Source organism: Oenanthe melanoleuca, chromosome 7, assembly GCF_029582105.1.
Source record: "Oenanthe melanoleuca isolate GR-GAL-2019-014 chromosome 7, OMel1.0, whole genome shotgun sequence".
Lineage (NCBI taxonomy): Eukaryota > Metazoa > Chordata > Aves > Passeriformes > Muscicapidae > Oenanthe > Oenanthe melanoleuca.
In genome coordinates, this window is record NC_079341.1 from 9,751,712 (window position 1) to 9,772,352 (window position 20,641).

Below are 20,641 nucleotides of genomic sequence, written 5' to 3' on the forward strand. Positions count from 1 at the left end.
GGTGGGGTTGCACTCTGACCTGCTTCAGCAGAGCTGCTCACCACCTCCTCTGCGACCCATGGCACTACTTTTTCTGTGATACCTATACATGTTACTTGTCATACTTGTTTAGTATAGTAGGGAGAAAAGTCTGGCATGCCTCTGGAGCCTAGGGTTAGCCCAAGGACACTCTGGAATTGTCTCCTCCTACTCCTCCCAAAATTTGGCCCTAAACTATAATTTATAGGGTAGGACTGCAGACTAATACAAGAGCCTCTCTCCCTTAAGGCAAGTGGCTGTTCTGAGGACAAAGGGGTGCCTCAGCACACCAGCAAAGCTAAACACACCTGAGCCTCATTAAACTGTGCTGCTTAAAATTAGGCATGTGCCATATGGCTTTAGGTTTGTCCTATTCAGTAGGATATATGTTAGCTGAGAATAAGTAAACATCATTAACCTCAGAATTTTTATTAACAAGTTCACAGAAAGAACAAAAGTTACACTGATTTCAGTAAAACAAAGATCAGTCCCCTTCAAATACAAAAACTGCTAGGAATATGAACTCCTAGAAAACTGAATATTTTAAAGATCTTTAAATACTGAATTCTTTATCCTCTAGGATGGTTCCACATTTTTGTAACTTAATGCTGCACATTAAAATACCCTCATCACCAGTGAATATGGCTTCTTCAGCAATCTCAATGGTAATTAGCTGAAATACTGTACACTGTACATTTCCCTCCTCAGCAAATCACACACGGCCTCGGTTTTCACTGTTTGGTTCTATATACAAGACTGAATATATTTAGCGAGCAGTGCACCAAAGGAGAAGAGCTAAAAGCAGCCACTCATGAGCATGGCAGGGGTGTGCTCAGGATGGCCAGCTCCCACCCACACGTGATGCAGTGCAAATGGCAGAAGTCCACAAAGCCACAACACAGCACCAGCCACTGTCTCTGACCCTCTGCAGAAAAAGTGCTTCCCCAGCACTGCATAATGCAAAGGTCAATCCAAAGGGTATCAATTCCACCTGCACAAACCTCATCACACAACTGCATAGGTGTACAACATCTTCTGAGCCATTCTGGTATTCCCACTGCTCTGGTAAATGAGTGACAAGTTAAAGGCAGTATCTCTTCTCAAGTCTGTTTGATCCGTTTCTATTCCCTGTAAAAATAATGATTTTAAAAAGTAATCAATACTCAAAAATAGTATAAAACTGAAACATGTAGCCATTACAGTGGAATCAAATTACATATTCATGGCCAGTAAAGGCTTTCAGCTGTATGAAAACAGAACAAGTATTCCTTGTGCTCTCCCTCTTTAAGGAATTTACACATCATGTTGTTAATCACCGAAGTTATAAAATTTCACACTCAAAACATTAGATGTAATTTAAATAGCCAGCTAATAAATCAGCAAAGTCCTACCTTAATTTGTCTTTGTATGATAAGTATTTGTTTCTCCAACAAGAACATAAACACTGCCTGCATCTTTTACAGGTCACAAGACTGCTGCTCTGAACTCCCTGGGCTGACTAACACCCACAGTTCTTTTTCTAAAAAGTTTTCTAAACACACTTGCAATGTTTCTACCTACCCATTCCACAGACCAGACCTGTAAATGTATGACATGTCAATTAGGATCCAATACAGATCAATTAGAATTAAGCTATGGCTCAGATTCAATTAGGCATTCCTAATACTGGTCCATCTTGCTCCAGCAGGGTGTTTTATAGCATGGGTGAGTACACAGAACTTCCTGTTATAATTCATTGCATGTAATAAAGGCCAGCTACTTAATCAGGAAAAGTTATTTAGCAATTCTTTTTGCTGCTGCTTCAGCCTACGAGTAAATCCTTTTTCATAAAATTCATAAATCTTTGAACTTTACACATGCTTAAATACATTATCAGGTGACAATCAGATTTAGGCTTCCAATGACAAGGAATTAAAATAAAAACTGAAGGAGGTGAAACTACAGAGATTTTATGTACCTATTTTAGCTATGACTAAGGAATTCTTCAGATTTTCCTGACTTTATTCTGTGTCCATAACTTACAAAGTTACAGTACCTCTAAGGTGAGGGGAGGAAGTTCCAGTGCCCTTTGGTAATAGTGGATTGCCAGGTGAAGCAATCCCAGCTGGTGCAGACCACGGCCCAGGTTGTAGAAGGATTCCTGGCATGGTCCCCGCAGGTCCAAGTAGCGGTGAAGGAAGGAGAATCCCTGTAAGAGAAATTGAGCACACAACTTTTTCCTCCCCTCCTGTGCATTTTGTTTTCTTACCATTTTGGAGTGTGATGATTCTGTTATAAACAGAGGACCTTCTTTCTAGGGACTGTGTTGGTAATCAGAGAAGGTACTTCCTTCAATATGAGGAATTAGTTCAGACACAAGCAGCTAATGATCATAATTTAGGTCACCAGTAGGTCACTGTGGCTGAATTACTAATTAACTACCATAGCAGCAAGAAATGATGTAAAATCACTGAGTATAGTAAGCAGGAAATGAGAAGAGAGAGAGCAGGGAACTGTATTGCCAGGGGGTAACATGTAACATAAATAGGACATTGTTCAAGAATGTTATAAAAGGAGAACAGGGCAGTCCCTGTAAAAAAGGCAAGCTGGTTACAGAAAAAAAGTGGATAAAAAAATGAAAATTAGGTCAAAGTTTGCAAGTTCAAAATGTCTGGAAGTTAGACACTATCATAAGTGGTTTTGTGTTACAGCAGTTGGGGACCTGTAGCTTTTGTCAAGATGACAGCCTTCTAGCAATTTCAGAAGTCATGAAAGCTCAGGATCTTCAATATTGTGCTGACTGAGCTCAGCAGCCACAGGAATTAAAAGGTACTTCAAGTTAATGAAAATACTTGGTGTAAAGTAGAGGAAATTACTTTCAAGATTCCATTTGGGACTACTCAGACTGTGGTTTGTAACTGGATCTTGCAGATGAAAAGAAAAATGTGAATAAGGAAGCTGAAAATTTGAAGGTAGCTAAACTGGAGCTCACAAGATCTTTACAAAGAGAGTGTATAGAGGCATCTAAAAGTGGAAAAGACAGGGAGAAAAAAACACTCCAAGCCTGTAAAATTTGCCTCAAGAATGCAGTTTATGACACATATCTGTGAAGGCATGTGGCATAGATTCACCTCTACAGCAATGCAGGCCAAAAAAAAATTGAAAGAAAATTCAGTTAACAGCCACCAAGAAATTAATTTGATGTAATATTTACACAAACAGCTGGCAGCTGTTAACATCAAGGTGAGTAACAAACTACCCATAAGGAGAGGAGATTCAGATGGTGTAACTATAGTTCAAAAGCACATTCATTTGTGCTGTTTTGCCACTTCACTCTTCAGAAATGCCATCTTAATGACAAAAAATTATTTAAACAGAGTGTGTTGTAGCCATAACCATCTGCAAGATACAAAGCCAGGAAACACTGTGGGTAACAAGAACCACACTGCCTCACCTGTACTAGAAGAGCATGCCTTTTCAGCACATATTTCTGAGAGGCCATGTGGATGAAAGTCAGACCAATACAAAGACTGTACAAAGGCTCATCTGGGTTTGCACGGAAGGCTTGCACATACTGACCTAAAAGGAAATAAATGAATGAGATGTTGGTTGCAAAAAGCATTCCTTACAAAGTTAAGGGCAAGAAAGAAAACATTTGAATTAGAAGTGTGAACTAAAATAAACAGTTTAATATACCTCAAAAATACACAGGAAAAAACAGAAGAAAACTGTATTTTCAGCACCCACTGGATTCTGAAGGAAGAATGCAGATTGTGATCTGCAGATCAGAAGCAGAAAATGATCAGACACAGAAGGCAAACATGCTCCTTGCTGGGATTTAAATGTGACATTTGGAGGGCTTGACTGAAAGCAGCAGGTTTACTTCAATGGCCTGCTTAAAACATGCAACCAGCTGTATTGCTGTTTAAATTGGGCTGGTTCTATCATTATTATTATCATTAGCCTCCAATTATCTTTGCAAGTTAGTTATATTTGCAATTTGTGTTAAACTTGAAATGTGCAAACTTAATTTTTATTAGGAAAACCCTTCAGAAATGCTTTGATTTGTGTACAGAATAATTAAAGCATCAGACTAGCATTGTTAACCTATAATTTTCTGATAAAAAAAGAAAAAAATCAATCTTTCTCTTTTTATAAACTTTCACTTGTTCTATTTGTTGATATTAGAACATGAAAGATATTACCAAGAGCATGCTTGAAACTGCCAGACACGAAGGCATTGTGCCCGTTGAGGACACACAGCACATGATTGTCAGGATTTTTCAGCATCAGGCGGAGGCAGAAGCGATGGTGACGGACATCCTGAGACTGCATAGTGACTTGATTGAAGATGTTCCACAGCTGGGGCTTATTGACATTTTCCATGACCATGATTCTACAGAATGAGAAGTGTAAAAGAAATTAGTAAGTATGCTATGTAGTATATACTCTATCTTCAATTAAATCTCAGCAGTTCAGAGAAGATAACAAAGAACAGAAACTCAAAGGTCAGTCAAAGATGAGAGTGAAAAACAGAACCAATGGTTCTGGTGAAATCAACAAACCTATTGCACTGTGCATTTTTGGAATCAGAGGCTGTTGGAAAGCTCCTTCAGTTTCAGCAGCCTTCTCTCATTTAGCCAAGGCTGGAAAGCATCAGCCTGCCTACGTCAGCAGTGCCATCAGCAGTGTGACTACAATCCCAGTGGAGTGACTACGGCACAGACTGCTCTGCCCTCTGGATAGCCCACCTGATATAGTTGTAAGCTTTTCTGAAGTTCTTGTCCAGAATTGCAGCAGAGAGCCCAAAGTATTCCAGCTCCTTGCGCTTTTGTCTGTCCTCGTAGAATGAGTAATATTCCAGTGAGGAATCCACAAGCAGCTCTGCCTCCTTGTACCGGGAGAGATCACACAAGGCATATATAGCCTTCAGGAGGAGGTTCCACCAGTCATCTTTTGTCAGAACGCTTGTCAGAACAGCAAAAATTGCTAAAAATATTGGAGCCAGAAAGTTGAGAAAAATTAGAACAAGATAATTTTTTACAAAATAGATGCATACATCAAACTGATATTTTCAAAGACGTCATAGCACTAACAGCTAATATGAACTATTTACTTTTTCTCAGTTTAAGGGAAGTTCATAAAACACCAGCAAAAAACACTCACAAAGTGGGAACAAAGGGAAAGCAATACAGCCAGTTCAAGCTGTAAACATACTGCATGAATGCAATGAAGTTCCTCTCTCTAATCTATCAAGCAATGCTTAAGAACATGTACTCTGGCTCAACCAAGCCTGGGCCAGCTAAATAAATCACACCACTTTTACAAAGTATTTGCACTACATTCTAGATTCGCATGTGTGTATTTCCCCTGAGGAGAATGTTGGCCAAAAGCTCTCCAGAGGCCCTTCTCAATCTGTATTCTGTAATCTTACTATTTTTCTCTGAATGGGGACTGTTCCCTTAAGATACATTATCTTCAGTTTTGCTGCCTTCTTTGCCCTACAAATAATGCAATGTTAACATGAACTGCATGGATTTAGCATGCAAAACAGGAGCATTTCTAAAGTTTTTCAGAACTATGGAGTTCACCTTGTTGCTTTGTTTTTAATAAACAATCTGTGATTTGTTACCTTTCGCATCGCAATTTGCTGTCTCTTGGTCATCATTGTCAGAAATTTTATCCCTCGACACCTTAATAAGATAGAGGTGTCTCTCTCCAGATTTGGAACTAGATATCAAACACACCTGAGCTCTGCTCATTGCTACCTAGAAACAAATTTAAGGGCAGCATTTCAGATTACAATGTAACATCCTATGACAAAGGCAGCTTTATAGCCAATCCATCTTGCTCACATTGCAGCCCAAAACAGTCTGTGACACCACCATATAGCAGGGTCATCAGAAAGAACATTCCCAACAGGAATATCATCTCTGCATGGTCTCGTGCTCCAGTGCAAACTGGGCTACACAAAACCAAGATACAAACTCTTCAACTTACTCCTGGGATTGGAACATCCCTGGGTATACTGAAATCAAGGCTCTTTGCACATAAGAAGAACAATGCTTTTTTCTATCAGTTTCAGAAGTTTGTGGATAGTCAACTCTTCAATCAGTGTAATACAGTAGTCAAGGTGCTGAGCAGGTGGATAAAATGGGGGGTCTAAATATTCCCTTAACTCACTCCCTATTTATAAATAAACAAAAATCAGTTAACGCAAAACCTCCACCACTGTATTTACTGGCTAAACGAATTCTTATTTTGCCCTTTTATCACAAGAAAATAATAAAGAAGGAAATTAAAAATATAATTGTTGAAATAGAAGCCAGTATCAACTGAGTTCATTTGTTGTCTTGACCCAAGTCACAGCTGTCCAATTTCTTACAGTGCATCTGGAGAGACTGGCTTACCTTCAGCAGCATTGCCAGCATTGTGAGCAATGTGTCAATGTAACCATACATTTTGCCTTGGGAATACAACAGCGTGGAGCGATGCAGGAGTAGCTTTAGTTCCTGGACAACAGTGAACATTATTATTCAACCTCTTGCACAGACTGAGTTTATAAAACAATCAATTTTGACTCGGTACAGTACTAATAGGATTGCAAAAGCTTCCAGAAAGCTGTAAGAATCCACAGCAGCAGGAAGTTTTCCCTAAAGTGCTCTCAGGAGTAACTGTTCCCAGTTCTCCAATTTCAGAGAAATCTGGCATGACTCTTACCTATGGTGAGGGTGCTTCTAGAGAGGGGATTCAGAAGCTCAACAGAGGCCAAACCATGTAGCTCACATGTAGCAACAGTTATCAACTTGATGTAGAGTCAGGACTGGCTCTCAGTGGCCAAAACCATGTGCATTGCACAGAAGTTATCAGGTGGGACTGGGGAAATGCTGAGAGAATAGTCAGGGAGAAGGTCAGGAGGACGTGTCCCTGACACTGTAATGGATCAGTCACTGTGCTCTGCAAGCTCCCCATGGGGAGATAAGTCTGAATCCCTGGTCCTATGGCGACATCTTGGACAGTCAGTAGCACAGTCTGGCGGAATAACACATCCTAAATGGAAGCACAGAACACTCTGCCCACCTGCTGTGCAGCGTTGGCGTCCTGAGCCAGTGTATCTGGGTCATACATGGGTTCCAGAGCCTCCAGAGCTTTCTCAGGCCGGCCCAGCTGCTGCTGGAGTGTTGAAAGTGAGATTCTTGCATCGAGGTGCAATGGAGCAAGATCTACAACTTTGGCATAGCTCTCTGCAGCACGCTCCATGTGTCCCAAAGCCTTCAAGCACTCTAGAAATACCGTAAGTAACACATGCTACTTAAGTAGCAGAAAAAGAAGATTTCCAAGTTTGCAAATAAATTAACATATCTTCTTAATAAAATCAACCCAAACATGTATTTTTAAGTAAAAATATTCAGATATATGCAGTGATGCTTCAATCATCAGCAGTTGCCACAGGATGAAATGCAGAATAGATGTTGGTTCACTTACTTAACTGAACATAAAGTACTTTCAGCTGATGTAAATTTCAGTGTATATGAAGAACAACAAAAAAAATGCTTGACAGAATTGTTATAATAAACTTCATTCTGCAAATACCAAGTCTTGTTCAACCAGTCAATCCAAAATACCCATGATCTTGGATAAAGGTCCCTAGAAATGCTCAGCACTGTATTATCTCTCAGTCCCCCATGCTCAGCAGTCCTGCCCCTTCTCACCTGCGTGCCGAAGCCACACGACAGCCAGGTTGTATCGTTCTGAACAGACAAGGGAACTCAGGAGAGGCAGGGCTGAGTTGTATTCTCCAACATCCAGAAAAGCCTCTGCCACATCCAAATACAAGTCACCCATATCTTCTGGATTTTGTTCCACCAAAGTAGTCAAAAGAGGCTTTAGGAAAAACCATACAAACACTTAAAGAACAAATAATCAATGAGAACATTTCTTTAAGGCATGCTTATTGGAATCTTATGTTTTTATCCTATGATTATTATTCTATTTGCATTCTGAACTATTCTTTGTTTATTTAATGTCAGTTTAGAAGTGAAAAATAAAAGATCCATTTTTCTATTCTAGATGTTTCAGACATCCAGTGGGTTAAAGTGTCCATCAGTGAGGAGTGTCCTTTATGAAAGAACAGTTTTCATATTTAGAATGGCTATAAAACAAAGTGAAAATGTGTTCCTTAGTGTTCAACAACTTTGCAATATGGTCCTGGGACTGTCACAGCATACAGGCTGTGACTTACTGTGCTTGAGTAATACTTATAGTGGCATAATTTCTAAGGGCAAAGATATTATTTCTGCTATTACAGGCCTGTGAGGTCTCTCTCAGAGTGGGAGAGAAGCAAAAAGAATCTTCACAGCTTCCTCAACCACCTTAGTCTATGAAAACAGGAAAAATTACTCGCTTTTGTGATTTCTTAGAACATTCTCCCCTTGTGAGTTGGTTTCACTTACACTGAGTGGCTCCAGGATGTTCAAGTGAATCAAGCACACCATCAGCTTGACTGTGATGTCTATGGGAACACCCTCAGGTATGCAGCAGCTGACCTTCTCCACAGCTGTGACAAGATAAAGAATTTCCTTCTAAACCCAGAGGTTTTAAGAAGCACTTCTCAAGCACCACATCCCTGCTAGTCCAAGCTCAGTAACTGAGAAAATATTCTTATCAGCAAGTGTTTGTCTGCCCTTCTTTTCCTTTTTCTCTGTCTTTTCCAAGAGTTGGAGCAACGTCTTCCTGCTGTCTCTGAGACTAATACCAGATGAAATACTACGTGCTGTCAGTCTGCAGCGACTTTAACAGCAGGACTCCACAGCAAGTGCTTAGATCCTTTGCATACCTAAGAGGTACTTGCTCAATAAAGCTTTCCTTTAACAATTTATGCACCTGTACCCTCTTCTCCTTTTTTTTTTTTAAGAAAATACCCTGTTCTAAGGTTCTTGTCCTTGCTAAGTCCTGTGTACCAGGCACTGCCTGAACATGTTGTTAAAGACAGTTAACCACAGAACTTCACACAACAGGTAGGCTGAATGAAACCTGATCAAAATGCAAACATGAAGTGCAGCAGCTACCCATGATAATAAAATTCCATTATCACAGACCCTTCACATACAGTCATGATACCCCCTTAACCCCTGGTTAAGTTCTCCTTGACTTCAATGCTTACAATAGACATTCAGAGTGACTGCTAACACCTGAGAAAACTGTGATTTCCAACCTAACGTTTCCCTTTTACCACCTACATCCACATCCCTTTACTGCAAATCACAACATGCAAACTAATACATCATTCTCTGAACACTGCTATACGCAGCACAATGGTAACTATTCCCCTACTGATATATTTTTACCAGATTACAACTGTCTGGCTGGGTTAGAAGGAAATTCTGAGTAAGGGAAAGAAGAAAAGTACCAAAGAATCCTTTTCTGGATGAAGCCCTGTTTCTGTGCTGTTAGAAATCTCCAGCTGCTATATGATTGCAAGCTGGTTCCTAACCATATCATCAGTTCACAGACTTGTCTAAAATTGTAAAAAATAAATTACTTACTGGGAGCACTGGATTCAGCAACTGGATGACTCTGCTCGTCAGTCACTGCCTCCTGGCTTTCCTGAGTTTCTACTGCTGCACCTGTATCTTTTTTAAAAGATTATCAGATTAACCAGTAGGACCAGCTAAGCCAACAGTTACTTGCCTTTGAATCCACAAATGATTGGCAGCTTACTCTGAAAAGTGGACTGGAGTTCTGCTGTTTTGGTGTGGGGGTTCTTTTTGTGTTGTATTGTTTTGTTTTTTAAGGACAGCAGAGCAGGAGGCAGTTACAGAAGTTAAGTTATAAAGCAACAGAGGGTGGAGAACCAAGCTCTATTTTAGAAGCTTTCTCTCAACCACTGGCACATATGAGGTAACCTGGAAATATTGTGTTCTAATTCCTAGACTCATGATAGCTCTGTTTCTAACAAATTATCTGCTGAAAGTGTCCATCAGAACAGTTGTTCATGAATCAACTGTATTTTTACACAGTCAATCAGAGCAAAAAGCCAACAGATATCTCTTATACCTGTATTGGGCTTGGGTCAGATTGCTGAAATAACCACTTTAATCACAAAATAGATTGCTTATGGAGTTGGTGTGTTGTGTCCATTCTACAGCCTAAATAAACATTTTCAGATTAAATGACTTTGATCAAGCAGGTTTCTCAAAGACAACCTACTTCATTAAATTACAAGCTAGTATCCCTTCATTTCAGTTAGACGGTTAATAACGGATACAGGGTGTACACAGAACATTACTCTTAAGTCAAAGGTTCATATTATTGAGCACAGTTGCCACTAAGCTTATCTTTTTATCTTTTTTTTAGAAGCTATTTAGCTGGTAGAAATAGCTGGTCTGATGTAAACACTCAGAGGACTGTTTAGAACCTTAAAAAGCCTCCAAGTTGCCTGGAGAGCAGCCCTTGTCTTCAGTGAGTCAGCAGGGCTATGGGGACACCAGAGTAACTTCATACAGCAGGCTGAGGTCAGGCCATGTAACTCACTAAGAGCACCCACGGATTTCAATACAGAAAAGCCTGTCAACAATGCAGCAAAATATACCTGGGAGTTGAAAAGGTAAAGATGTCATTTCACATGAACAGCAGGGTCACAGTAACCACTTCACAGCTACTTACCCTTTTTCTCCTCAGTTGCACTTTTTTCTGGTGCCTTTTTTTCAAGTACAATTCCTGTAAAATCTGTAATAACCTAAAACAGAAAAGAAACTTGGGTCATTTCAAATATTCAAAGCATAAATAGAGCAACCAGCCTATGAGACAGTTTTAGACATCACAGAAGTTACCAGAGAACAGCTGCATTCACCTACCCAAGTAGAACCTTCAAAAAAACCCCAGAAAATGGCTCTGTAACTACAGTTCTGTTGTATTAATAAATCCAGTAGCTAAATGCTGTGTACATAAAAGTGACTGATTGATGTTTAAGCAGGGAAGAAGTGCAAAAAAGGATCAGAGGAATTGTTTGCAGGCTCTGACAGAGCGAGAGCTGAATAAAATCTAAAGAAAGGGGAAAAGAACCCCCAAGTAATTTAATATAAACAAACAAGAATGTTCACAATAAGTCCCAACTTACAGTGTCTTTTCAATCTATCTTGGAAAATATGACAATGGCCAAATACATCCTTCCTCTCAAAGCCAGACCAAATCAAGTTGGAAATATGCCTCAAAACTGAGAGTTAACAAATTTGGACCAGATAAGCAATATTCTCGAGTTAAGATGTATTCTCTTTCTGGAATGCATGCTCAGTGCTTAATCATAAATTATTAGTTGTAACACAAGTCTGCCAGATAAATTACAATCTGCATTTGAACCATCAGAGCATTCAATGTCATGATTTTAACCTTCCACTCAGAATGACCTTTGCTGGTATTACTCACAAAGCCAACCTGAAGCTCTTCTCTGGCTACCAAGTTTATGGTCACTATAGAAAAGGAGAGGAAGGATCCCGAAATTTTAAACCTCAAACAATGTACAAATCTATCAGACCTCAATTAATTCAATCCAACCATTAATTTAAATGCTAATTACTAAAGAACTAATAAGCAAGGAGTCTGTTTCTGATGAGCTCTATCTTTACAGAAGCAGGAGCCCATTCTGGCTGGCAAAGAGGTGCTGGAAATGTCACCCAAATGCACAGAACCGTCCGTACCGCCAGAGCTTTGTCGTACTGTTTGGAGGAGATGTACAGTTCAGCTGCAATGTTAACATCCTCCATGGACACAAGGCTCTGGTGCTTGGTAAAGGCCTCTTCCACTATCTCAATAGCAGAGGTCACATCATTGGCTTCATAGTAACTCCTGTAAAATACAGATATGAGATACCAGGTAATTCACATAGCTGACAACACATACTTTGAACTGAAGCAAAAGGATTTTCATATTTCTCTTATTTTTGCTTATTAGTGAAGATTTTCATTAGCAAGTGGATGTTAAAAAAGACAGAGAGAAAGGGGGTGCTTTTCCTTTCCTCACAACTGTCAAAAACTTTCACATATTTCAAATAATTAATAATTTTTTTCTCCCGTTTGCTAGGACATGACTGGAGTTTTCATCACAGTCTCCCCCACTGGAATCAGGCATCAGACATGTCCCACATTAACCTGCTTTCAGAAACCTTCACTAATACTGTTATAATACACATCCTTGCATTTTTTGATACATTTCCCAAACACAAAGATCAAAAGACCTTACACTGTTTTGAAACAGGCCAGTAACAGCTCTCCACAAGAAAGCAGTTCAGAAGGTAATAAAAACTACTGTGGGAGAACTACACACTGCCCACGAGGCTCCTGTGGCCAAGCACATGCCAGTGCTGCAAACCCAGCTCACTTGGCCATGTCCCGGGCCAGCTGCATGAAGCGCTCGCCGTCGGAGGGAGCCAGCAGGTTCAGGATGCGCCGGTAGCCGTCCATGGCCATCTTCTGCTCCCCCAGCTGCTCGTACAGGCTGGACCTCTCCCACAGGAAGCGCACGTTGGTCGGGTCGTACTTCAGAGCTGCAGAAGAAGCAGCAGCATAGGAGGAGTTTAGGAAATGGCAACAGTGGATTGATTGCACACTCATCTCCTTGATTTGTGTCAATGGACGGTGCACAAGGTTTTTGCAAGCACATCTTATACTACAGATTCATTAATCTATCATCAAAGATACCTCCAGACAGAGGTATCAGAATCTTAGCACCCTGAAGCAAAGTAAAGGAGAAGCAACCAAAATTCTTTCCATTAGCACCTAGCATTAATTTTAAATTATTAAAATGTTTGCCACACTACCTTTCGTGTAGCAGAAAACAGCCTGTTTAATATTGTCCTGCTCCAGTGACATTTCTGCCAGTCTAACCCACTCCTCAGTATTGCTAGGATTTAAGTGAGCTGCAATTAGTCCAAACTGGAGCGACTTCTCCATATCACCCTGGTCTTCATAGATCATGGCAAGAGTGGAAAATGGCTCGTGAGCAAGAGGAGCTGTGAAAAGACAAAAAGAATGACTAGGATTTATTGTTTAAAATCCACACTGCAAACAAATAACTTGCCTTTCTCAAAGAACAGGTATCAGAACTTCAAGTTTCCAAATCCTGTCCGCAAATTATTGAACAGCCTGACTGAATGTAAAAACACCCATTTGTAGTATTATTCTACACTGCAAGTCATGCTCGTGCTCATACCTTGTGTCCACAAAGACAATAAAAGCAAACCGTATAAAGCTAAGCCAAGGCCTGGGCCTCTGCAGAACTGGGGTGCTAGTTTCTTTCTATAAGCAAAAAAATAAAGGAAGTGCACAATATATTCTTAATTCTACTCCTTATACCCTGACTCTGCTTGTACTGTTTATTTTCATCTTCAGTGAATCCTCCTCCTGCACACAGAAATTTCACCCCACCCTCAAAGCCCAAAGATTTGCCCATGCTCCCATACCTTGGCGAATGATTTCCATGCACATCAGAATGGCCTCCTCACGCTCTCCTCGAGCAAATCTGATGTTGGCCTCTCCCATCAGACCCCTCAGGGCACGGGGAAGTTTGCTGCGAGGTCTTTTCTCCTAAATGGAAAAATTATGTTATTTCTGCCCAAGGTTCAATGGTGCCCAAATTCAGGAGACACCCTGTTGTGCTTAACACCACCCAACAAGTATTAGCAATATTGAATGACTGACCAAAAGACTTGCTAATGGTCATGGGAGAACTGTTTTCATGATTTCTGAACACTTTCAAACAGTAAACTACAGTGTTTTTATAATAAACAAAGACAGCATAACAAACACCAGCACAAGCAGGATTATCCTATATAGAACAGCTTTCAGGCAAATTTCTCAGTAAGCAGCTCAAAGTCACACCAAGTGGCATTTATGCACTATGGTCAGGGGACACATGGAAGTTATATGAAAGTTTAAATACTTGCTTTCATCATTTTCTTGGTTTCTCTATTAAGAACCATCTCCAAAACAAAAACATCTCCAGCTGTAGGCTGCTCTGTGGTTTCTTCTTCCTCTTCTTGCTCTTCTTCCTCCTCCTCTTCCTCCTCTTCATCCTCCTCCTCCTCTTCATTTTCCCCAAGCATGGATGCAAAGACCCGCTGGACAGATTTACTGACCCCATCTGCTGTTTCTCCTGGTTGAGAAAGAAGTAAAACAGGTCTGTGCTATAATGAAGAGGACATGCTGCTTCTCTGGACAAGTGCAGAGAAAACAGCAGCCCACTTGAAGTAGCTATTCTGTATGAGTGCTGCCTGCAGAAATGCAGAAAAACTTTTAACAGCCTCTTTGGTTTTAAAGCTCTGCATTATTCATCACCAATGCTTGGTAAGGCCCAGACTGTAAAATCTTTTGGGTATCTGAAATGAAAACAGGGAGGAACACACAGAATGAAGCCACAGTTTAATTAACATTTTTCTCAATCCAGAAGAATATTAAGCAATTTTCAAGCACTTAGCTGGCTAGCTGCAATAAGCTTTTCAGCTGAAGAGGCTGTAAGTGAGCAGAGAATTCTACTACACAACAATCCAGCAATCACTTTTAGAAGTAAGTGAAAACAAGATTTTGTAACTATTTCATCCAGGACAACAATTTTAATATGTGTAAATGAAAAAATCCAGATTATTTGCATTTCTCTGGAAAAAGATCAGAATTCTTTAAAATAAGTAAGAAAATTATGCTAAGTACTCTGAATGAAGTGAACTCACGGTTATAAGTGACCACAGATCTACATACAAAACTCTAAATATGTAAGGTTCAAAGGTCTGAGCTGGGGGATTGGACATCTGAAGATTTTATTAAAAAACAACCACAGTATCAAGTTGGAACTGAAAAACAAATCTATTATGTATTGCATATATAGGAGAGGGATTTGGGGACCACAACTAGGTTTATGGTTATTTTTTTCGACTTGGATATGTTTGGTTATTTTTATTCCGACTTGGATGTTGAGCATCTAAACACGAAACTTTCCTTCTCCTGCCCCCATCTGGAAAAAAACCCATAATTATTAATTTAATTTCTTTTTTATTTCAGTCCCTTCAGAGACCAATGATGAATGAAGCCAGGTTTTTATGAAGTCAATTATCGAAGAGCAAATTCTTCCAGTGCCTTTTTAAACATGAATGAGAATGTTAAAAACACCCACCATCAGTTTCATCCTGACTTTGGGATTTCCCAGAGGCTTTTCTGGATGAAGATGGAGCCTCTACATCTTCCTCATTTTCCTCAGCAGATGCATTTTCGCCATCCTACACACACCAAAGATACAAATTATTACCTTTATAGTATCACCCGTTTTTATTTCCCCCATATATTTACAGTAACAATTTGGCTTTCCAGCCTTTGCACTGCCAGTGAAACTGGCAGTGGGCTATGCACTGCATTTTTAAGTGAATAAACCCAATATTACTGGCTTTCAAGAAATTTATATTTTTATCAATGTGGGGTGACTCAGATGGTGACTGTTCACACTACTTTTGAGTGAAGAGACCAATCCATTGCTTATTTGGCATTACAGTAAGGTGGGATGACATGGATTAGAAAACAAAGCTCAGTGTGACAAATCCTTCCAGGAGCCTGTCAATATCAAAATAGCACTCATTAACCGGGTAAACATGCTGCCCTAGGATAATACTTATCCTTCCACGACAGCTGAGCTCTGCTGAATTTGCTCTCTGAAGGCCACAAAATGCAGAAATTCAGTGGCACTTTTACACAGATATAGCAAAGTTAAAAAGAACTGCAATACTCCGACAAATCATACGTATTTTATTTTAATCACACCGCCTACATAGTGTCGGACACAGAACTGCGTCTCCCTGTATTTACTGCTGCCAAGAAGTCAAACGAGGAGCCGCACTGGCTCTCTCCCTCAGATCTCAGAGCTGGTGGGGGAGCTGTAGCAGCAAAATGTGGATGAGTTTATACCCAAAGCAGCTCCTCGCCGCGACCCCAAGCACCAATTACCGACAGGGCGGGCGGTGCTGCAGAGCAGCACAGAGTGATTGAGCCATCCTGCGTCCGGCACACCCCGCCGGGTGCAAATAATTCGCAATTCCGCAGCAGCAGAGAGCGTGAGTCCCTCCGCACACACGGTGCAGCGGTCCCTGCCCTGCTGGGCTGCCATGAGGGTGGCGGCCCGGGCCGTGGGGCGGCCAGGCGGGGCAGACTCACCTTCTCGCGGCTCTTGCGCTCCTCGCGGCGCTGCTCGAACTCCTCGAAGGAGATCTTGCCCTCCAGGTACTCGATGAGCTCCGGGCTGAAGCCCGACATGGCTCCGGCACGGGGGAACGCTGTGAGGGGGGCACCGCGTCCGTCCCGCTATGGCGCCCGCCGCTGCCCGCGCCCGCCCGCGCGAGTTCCGGGCGGCGCCGCGCCTGAGGGCAGGACGGGAGCACAGCGGCTCTTTGGGCAACTTTATGGCTTTTATCGCTTTTATGGGCAGCTTTGCCGCAGAGGGGTTTAAAGCTCCCTACTCACAGTGGTGGTGCCATTCTGAGCAGCGCAGGGGCAGGAATGGGCGTGCGGGGCCGGGGTGAGGCACAGAACGCCACCAAGAAAGGTGTTGTACCCGAAGGGGATCTGGAAACTTGTCACAAAACAACTTGGGACATCTCGTTCTAATAAAGTGAAAGGGAACGTTTATTTACCGGCTTTGAACAAAGACACGTGGCAGAAGTTAAATGCACGCTGTTGCACTCCTCATTTATTCACACTTAAGCACAATTCTGCTCACAAACTGCAGCAGCCGAAGAGCACACATTTGTCAAGAGACAGAATAATGCTCATTACAGCAGGACACCAGATTCCATTGGCAGAAAACGTGACAGTGAGGAAAATTGTGAATTGTCAAGTAATAAAGTCAGAGCAGTAACATTTTGCTGTGGTTTCCACTTGGTATGGAGTTCTGAAATTAACACCTGAAAAAAACAAAAAAACAAACCAAAAAAAAAAATACAAATATGTGAGAGAAATACAGAAATAGTCATATGCAACCAAGGTATGATCCAAATCAAGAACCTCTGCTCCCACAAAACAATTCTGAACACTGAAAGGACTACCATGACCATCCTGAATTAGGCAGGACAAAGAACTTCCACCAGTCATTTTCTCACTGCTGCTGTGACTTATAGTAGAGCATCCCTTCTGAATTAGTTTTCTTTTTTTTTTTTTCCATGCACAAAATAGACAGTCTGTGGTGGTTTTTTCTGACATAAAAACGCAGCAAAAACAGAATTTACTATTAAAATTTGAGTGCAGTCTTTATTATGGTTCATGATAAAAGGATAATGAAGCTTCAATTTTGATTACAAAGAGAGAAGGGGTTAAGCACGTTGAGAACAGGACAGAGCCGGAAATCCTAAATTAAATATTGATTACAACTTAAGCACTTTAAGATACTGAGTAAATCACCAAAATGATTTAATTCTTATTGAAATTCTCAACTATTTGTAAACCAGAAGAAAAATTTACTGTGAATTTAAAACATAATGCATGCTTTTAGTGCATGTCTATGTCTAAATGTCTTATGTCTAAATTAATTTTCTTAGTATACAAATATCACAAGAAACCATTAATCTCAATTTAGAATCTTACTCTTTTCAATTCCTTACATAAAACTTGCATGCCCTGCCATCTGTACATTTTCAGTTTTCTCCATATGAAGGAGGGGAGAAAAAAGGAGTAAATAAAAAATCATGGTCTATATAGTTCTGCACGAGCACCATGTGTTATTTTATCTAAGTAGTAATCACCTCATAAATCTCTGCCTCAAGAGTTTAAAAACCCATTTCAGGCAAGGGTTAAAGCACTACATTTTCAATTCCTTCTGAAAAGAAGTTGCTTTTGTACCTCAGAATCTTTCTTGGTTACATGTAACCATGTTACAGGACAAGGAATCCTCTTTTACCTTCATTAGCAGAATCTTTCAACCTTTGAAATAGTTCTGAAAAGATTTTTTCCTTTCCTCATAATCTGCAAATGCAGAAGCCACAGGATCTGAGTAGAACATGACAGGCCTTGGTCCTTCATTGTTCACAGTGAAAGTAGCAGGAAACTTCCTGAGATCGAGACCCCTGCCAGAGAAGTAAGCCTGGAGCGTTCTGAAAAACTGAACATATTGAGGAAGTGAAAATAAATAGAGCATGGCCGATGGAGATTAATTATCTCTACTGACACAAATTAGATGCAATATTTGTTCCTCTGTGGGATAAAATCCTTTATTCTGATCATAACCTGATAGACTGTAGGCAACCTAATTCAGACATGCCCACTCCATCCATGGCTTGTACGTCTTATGTGAAGTCAGAAGACCAGCGACTGTTTGCTGCTCACTTGTGCTCCCCACTGCACCACAGGGGCTGTGAAATAAAGGGGTGTGCACCCCTTGTAAAACAGGCACAGCCAAACCCTTGCTGAGAGTAAACAGGGCAGTTCTGTAAACATTTTGGTAAGAGTCAGCAACAACAGGCAATTGATTTGAACTTACAACTGTCCCCTTACAATCACTTCAAAGGAGAAACTAAAGCTTCTTAAAACACTGAGGAAAAATTACAGGAAACCAATTATTTTCCTTCACAAATCTTTAGAATTGTGCAAATGTTCTCTGACTGGTATTTTTGTAGCTATTTGTACTTCCATGAGATGAAACAACATGCAATCAGAGCACACATTTGAAAGAAACACAGTAATCATTCCTCTTCTGTTTCATAAAACAAGTGGCTGTATAATCAAAATAATTTTTAAAAAATGAAAACTTCTGGATGGAGATATAAGGAAGTTTTATGCACTTCTGTGCTCTGAGAATGTCTCTCCAGTTAAGAGGTACATCTTGACTGAGAAATGGTTATTGACTATGCAAAGTGCACAGTTCCTGGCATTACATCTAATGGGACCCTCTTGCCTTTAAATTTAGATAAGGAGTCTTTTCATGGAAGACAAAAAACCACACAGAACTTCAGCTCTCTTTCTTGAAACATTTCCTTACCAGGTCTCTGTTTCTGGGGTTATCAAGAGGCTTCCATTTGTCTTCTGGTTGGAAAGGAGCACCCTTTGCCAATCCTCTCACAGCCAATACTACGTACAGCCCCAGGAGCAGCACTTTCCTCATGCTGGAGATGAACAGACTGTCTGTAAGAAGGGCAAACAGACAGATTCCTTAAAGGCTACAGAGCTGTCACTGGGAACACACAAATCAGATTACATCCATATACTATCAACTCTGTTTTCATAGTTCTAAGGTATTTGGAAGAACAAATTACTCTAAACAAGCGTTTCCCATACCAAAGCTATTTCTAGACACTGGTCTCCCTTTTGAGGGACCAGTAAAACACTCAACACAAAATATTACATTTGTAAGTTCACATTTATTAAATACAGCTACTTTCAATGGCTAATACAGCACCAGAACTCTGTGTGTTCCAAGGAGAATGCAAAAATATGGGTCAAGATCCAGAGAGTTAAATTTTACAACATATAATAATAAGTGCAATGGTATTTCATACAGCCTGGTCTAACATACTAGAGATCCATTTCACAGCTTGACTCAAGGGGAGAAAAGGAATTCTCCCTCTCACATTCTTTAAAATAGAACTTACCAGGGAATTTGGCTTTGGCTTGCCCCTTCTTGGTTGGTCTCCTCGTAATCTGTGAACAACCTGATCTCTGCACTTATATTTCTAGTAGACTGTAGGTGGGTGTCAATGACGTTAGCAGGAGTTCAAAAATACAGTAATGATTCCATTTCCAACCATGACATAAAGACCCTTGAGAATTTCATCCTTGATACTCTTCAGACCTGTTGCTATTGAACAGTGCAGTACAAATTCCTCCCAAGCCGTATTGCAGAAAATGGGTACTAGGCACGTAGGAAGTTTAAAACAATTCCCAGGAGAAACAGCACAGCTTTATCAAAATATTATTTTTAGTTAAAAGTAATTAGCTATATCTCTAGAATGGTGACTAATGGTTTTCAAGCAAATATGATATGGATCACTTTCTTGATGCTGGAAAAAGAGGAAAAAGTAAGGTCTGCTTCAATATCCAAAACTGTAACATTTTAATGGAAGCACTGCTTTCCTACCCTGATTTTATCAGCAGTTAATATCCTCCTGTCACACTGGAAACTAAGACAAAGGCTGCAAGGAGGACTCTGCTAATTTACCTTGACTAGTGCATAGCATTCCTCATATCAAAGCTGCTCATATTTTTTGTTTATTTCACTGCACTCTTCACTATATAGATGATACATGATTTAGTATCACATCAAATATATCTCTAAATAGGCAAATTACAAATATTTTACCATCACCTTACTCCAGAATATAGATGTTTATGTCTGACTACAAGCTTTACATTTTTCTTTGGTTTAAATTTTGAAAGCAAAATAAAAACCCACCACCACCCTCTTCCAGAAAGGTGAAGTTTTGGACATCCAAAGATCATTAGTAATACAGTAAATAAAATCCTAGCAGTGTTAGTTTCAAGCCTACAGTAGAATATAAAAATTCAAGACAATTTATCCAGCTTGCTTATTATTCTGTATATTTGGATTTTAAAAAAAAATCATACACACAGAAAAGAAAATCCATCAAACTCCATTAATTATGTTTCATAACACAGCTTCCAGATAG

The 20,641-nt window shown here is 40.2% G+C and overlaps 2 protein-coding genes across 3 annotated transcripts; both read right to left on the reverse strand.

Annotated features, from left to right (window-relative positions):
- Positions 1-431: 431 nt before the first annotated feature.
- GTF3C3 (general transcription factor IIIC subunit 3) lies at positions 432-16,329 on the reverse strand. 2 transcript variants are annotated; one of them, XM_056496711.1, is made up of 19 exons: positions 16,185-16,329; positions 15,157-15,259; positions 13,937-14,145; positions 13,454-13,577; positions 12,812-13,003; positions 12,373-12,538; positions 11,694-11,841; positions 10,663-10,735; positions 9,543-9,629; positions 8,451-8,554; positions 7,710-7,881; positions 7,078-7,280; positions 6,408-6,509; positions 5,630-5,765; positions 4,749-4,986; positions 4,203-4,393; positions 3,452-3,576; positions 2,054-2,206; positions 432-1,146 (listed from the first exon to the last, which is right to left on the reverse strand). In XM_056496711.1, the coding sequence occupies exons 1-19, from the start codon at positions 16,281-16,283 to the stop codon at positions 1,024-1,026; spliced, it is 2,748 nt and encodes a 915-aa protein (XP_056352686.1). In that variant the 5' UTR covers positions 16,284-16,329; the 3' UTR covers positions 432-1,023. The 2 variants fall into 2 exon arrangements, with proteins under 2 accessions (XP_056352686.1, XP_056352687.1); XM_056496712.1 differs by lacking the exons at positions 432-1,146; positions 2,054-2,206; positions 3,452-3,576; positions 4,203-4,393; positions 5,630-5,765 and having other exon boundaries at positions 4,885-4,986; positions 16,185-16,324.
- A 297-nt stretch (positions 16,330-16,626) lies between these two features.
- Positions 16,627-20,472, reverse strand: C7H2orf66 (chromosome 7 C2orf66 homolog). The gene is made up of 3 exons (XM_056495728.1): positions 18,997-20,472; positions 17,920-18,120; positions 16,627-16,930 (listed from the first exon to the last, which is right to left on the reverse strand). The coding sequence occupies exons 1-2, from the start codon at positions 19,117-19,119 to the stop codon at positions 17,938-17,940; spliced, it is 306 nt and encodes a 101-aa protein (XP_056351703.1). The 5' UTR covers positions 19,120-20,472; the 3' UTR covers positions 16,627-16,930; positions 17,920-17,937.
- Between the last annotated feature and the right edge of the window lie 169 nt (positions 20,473-20,641).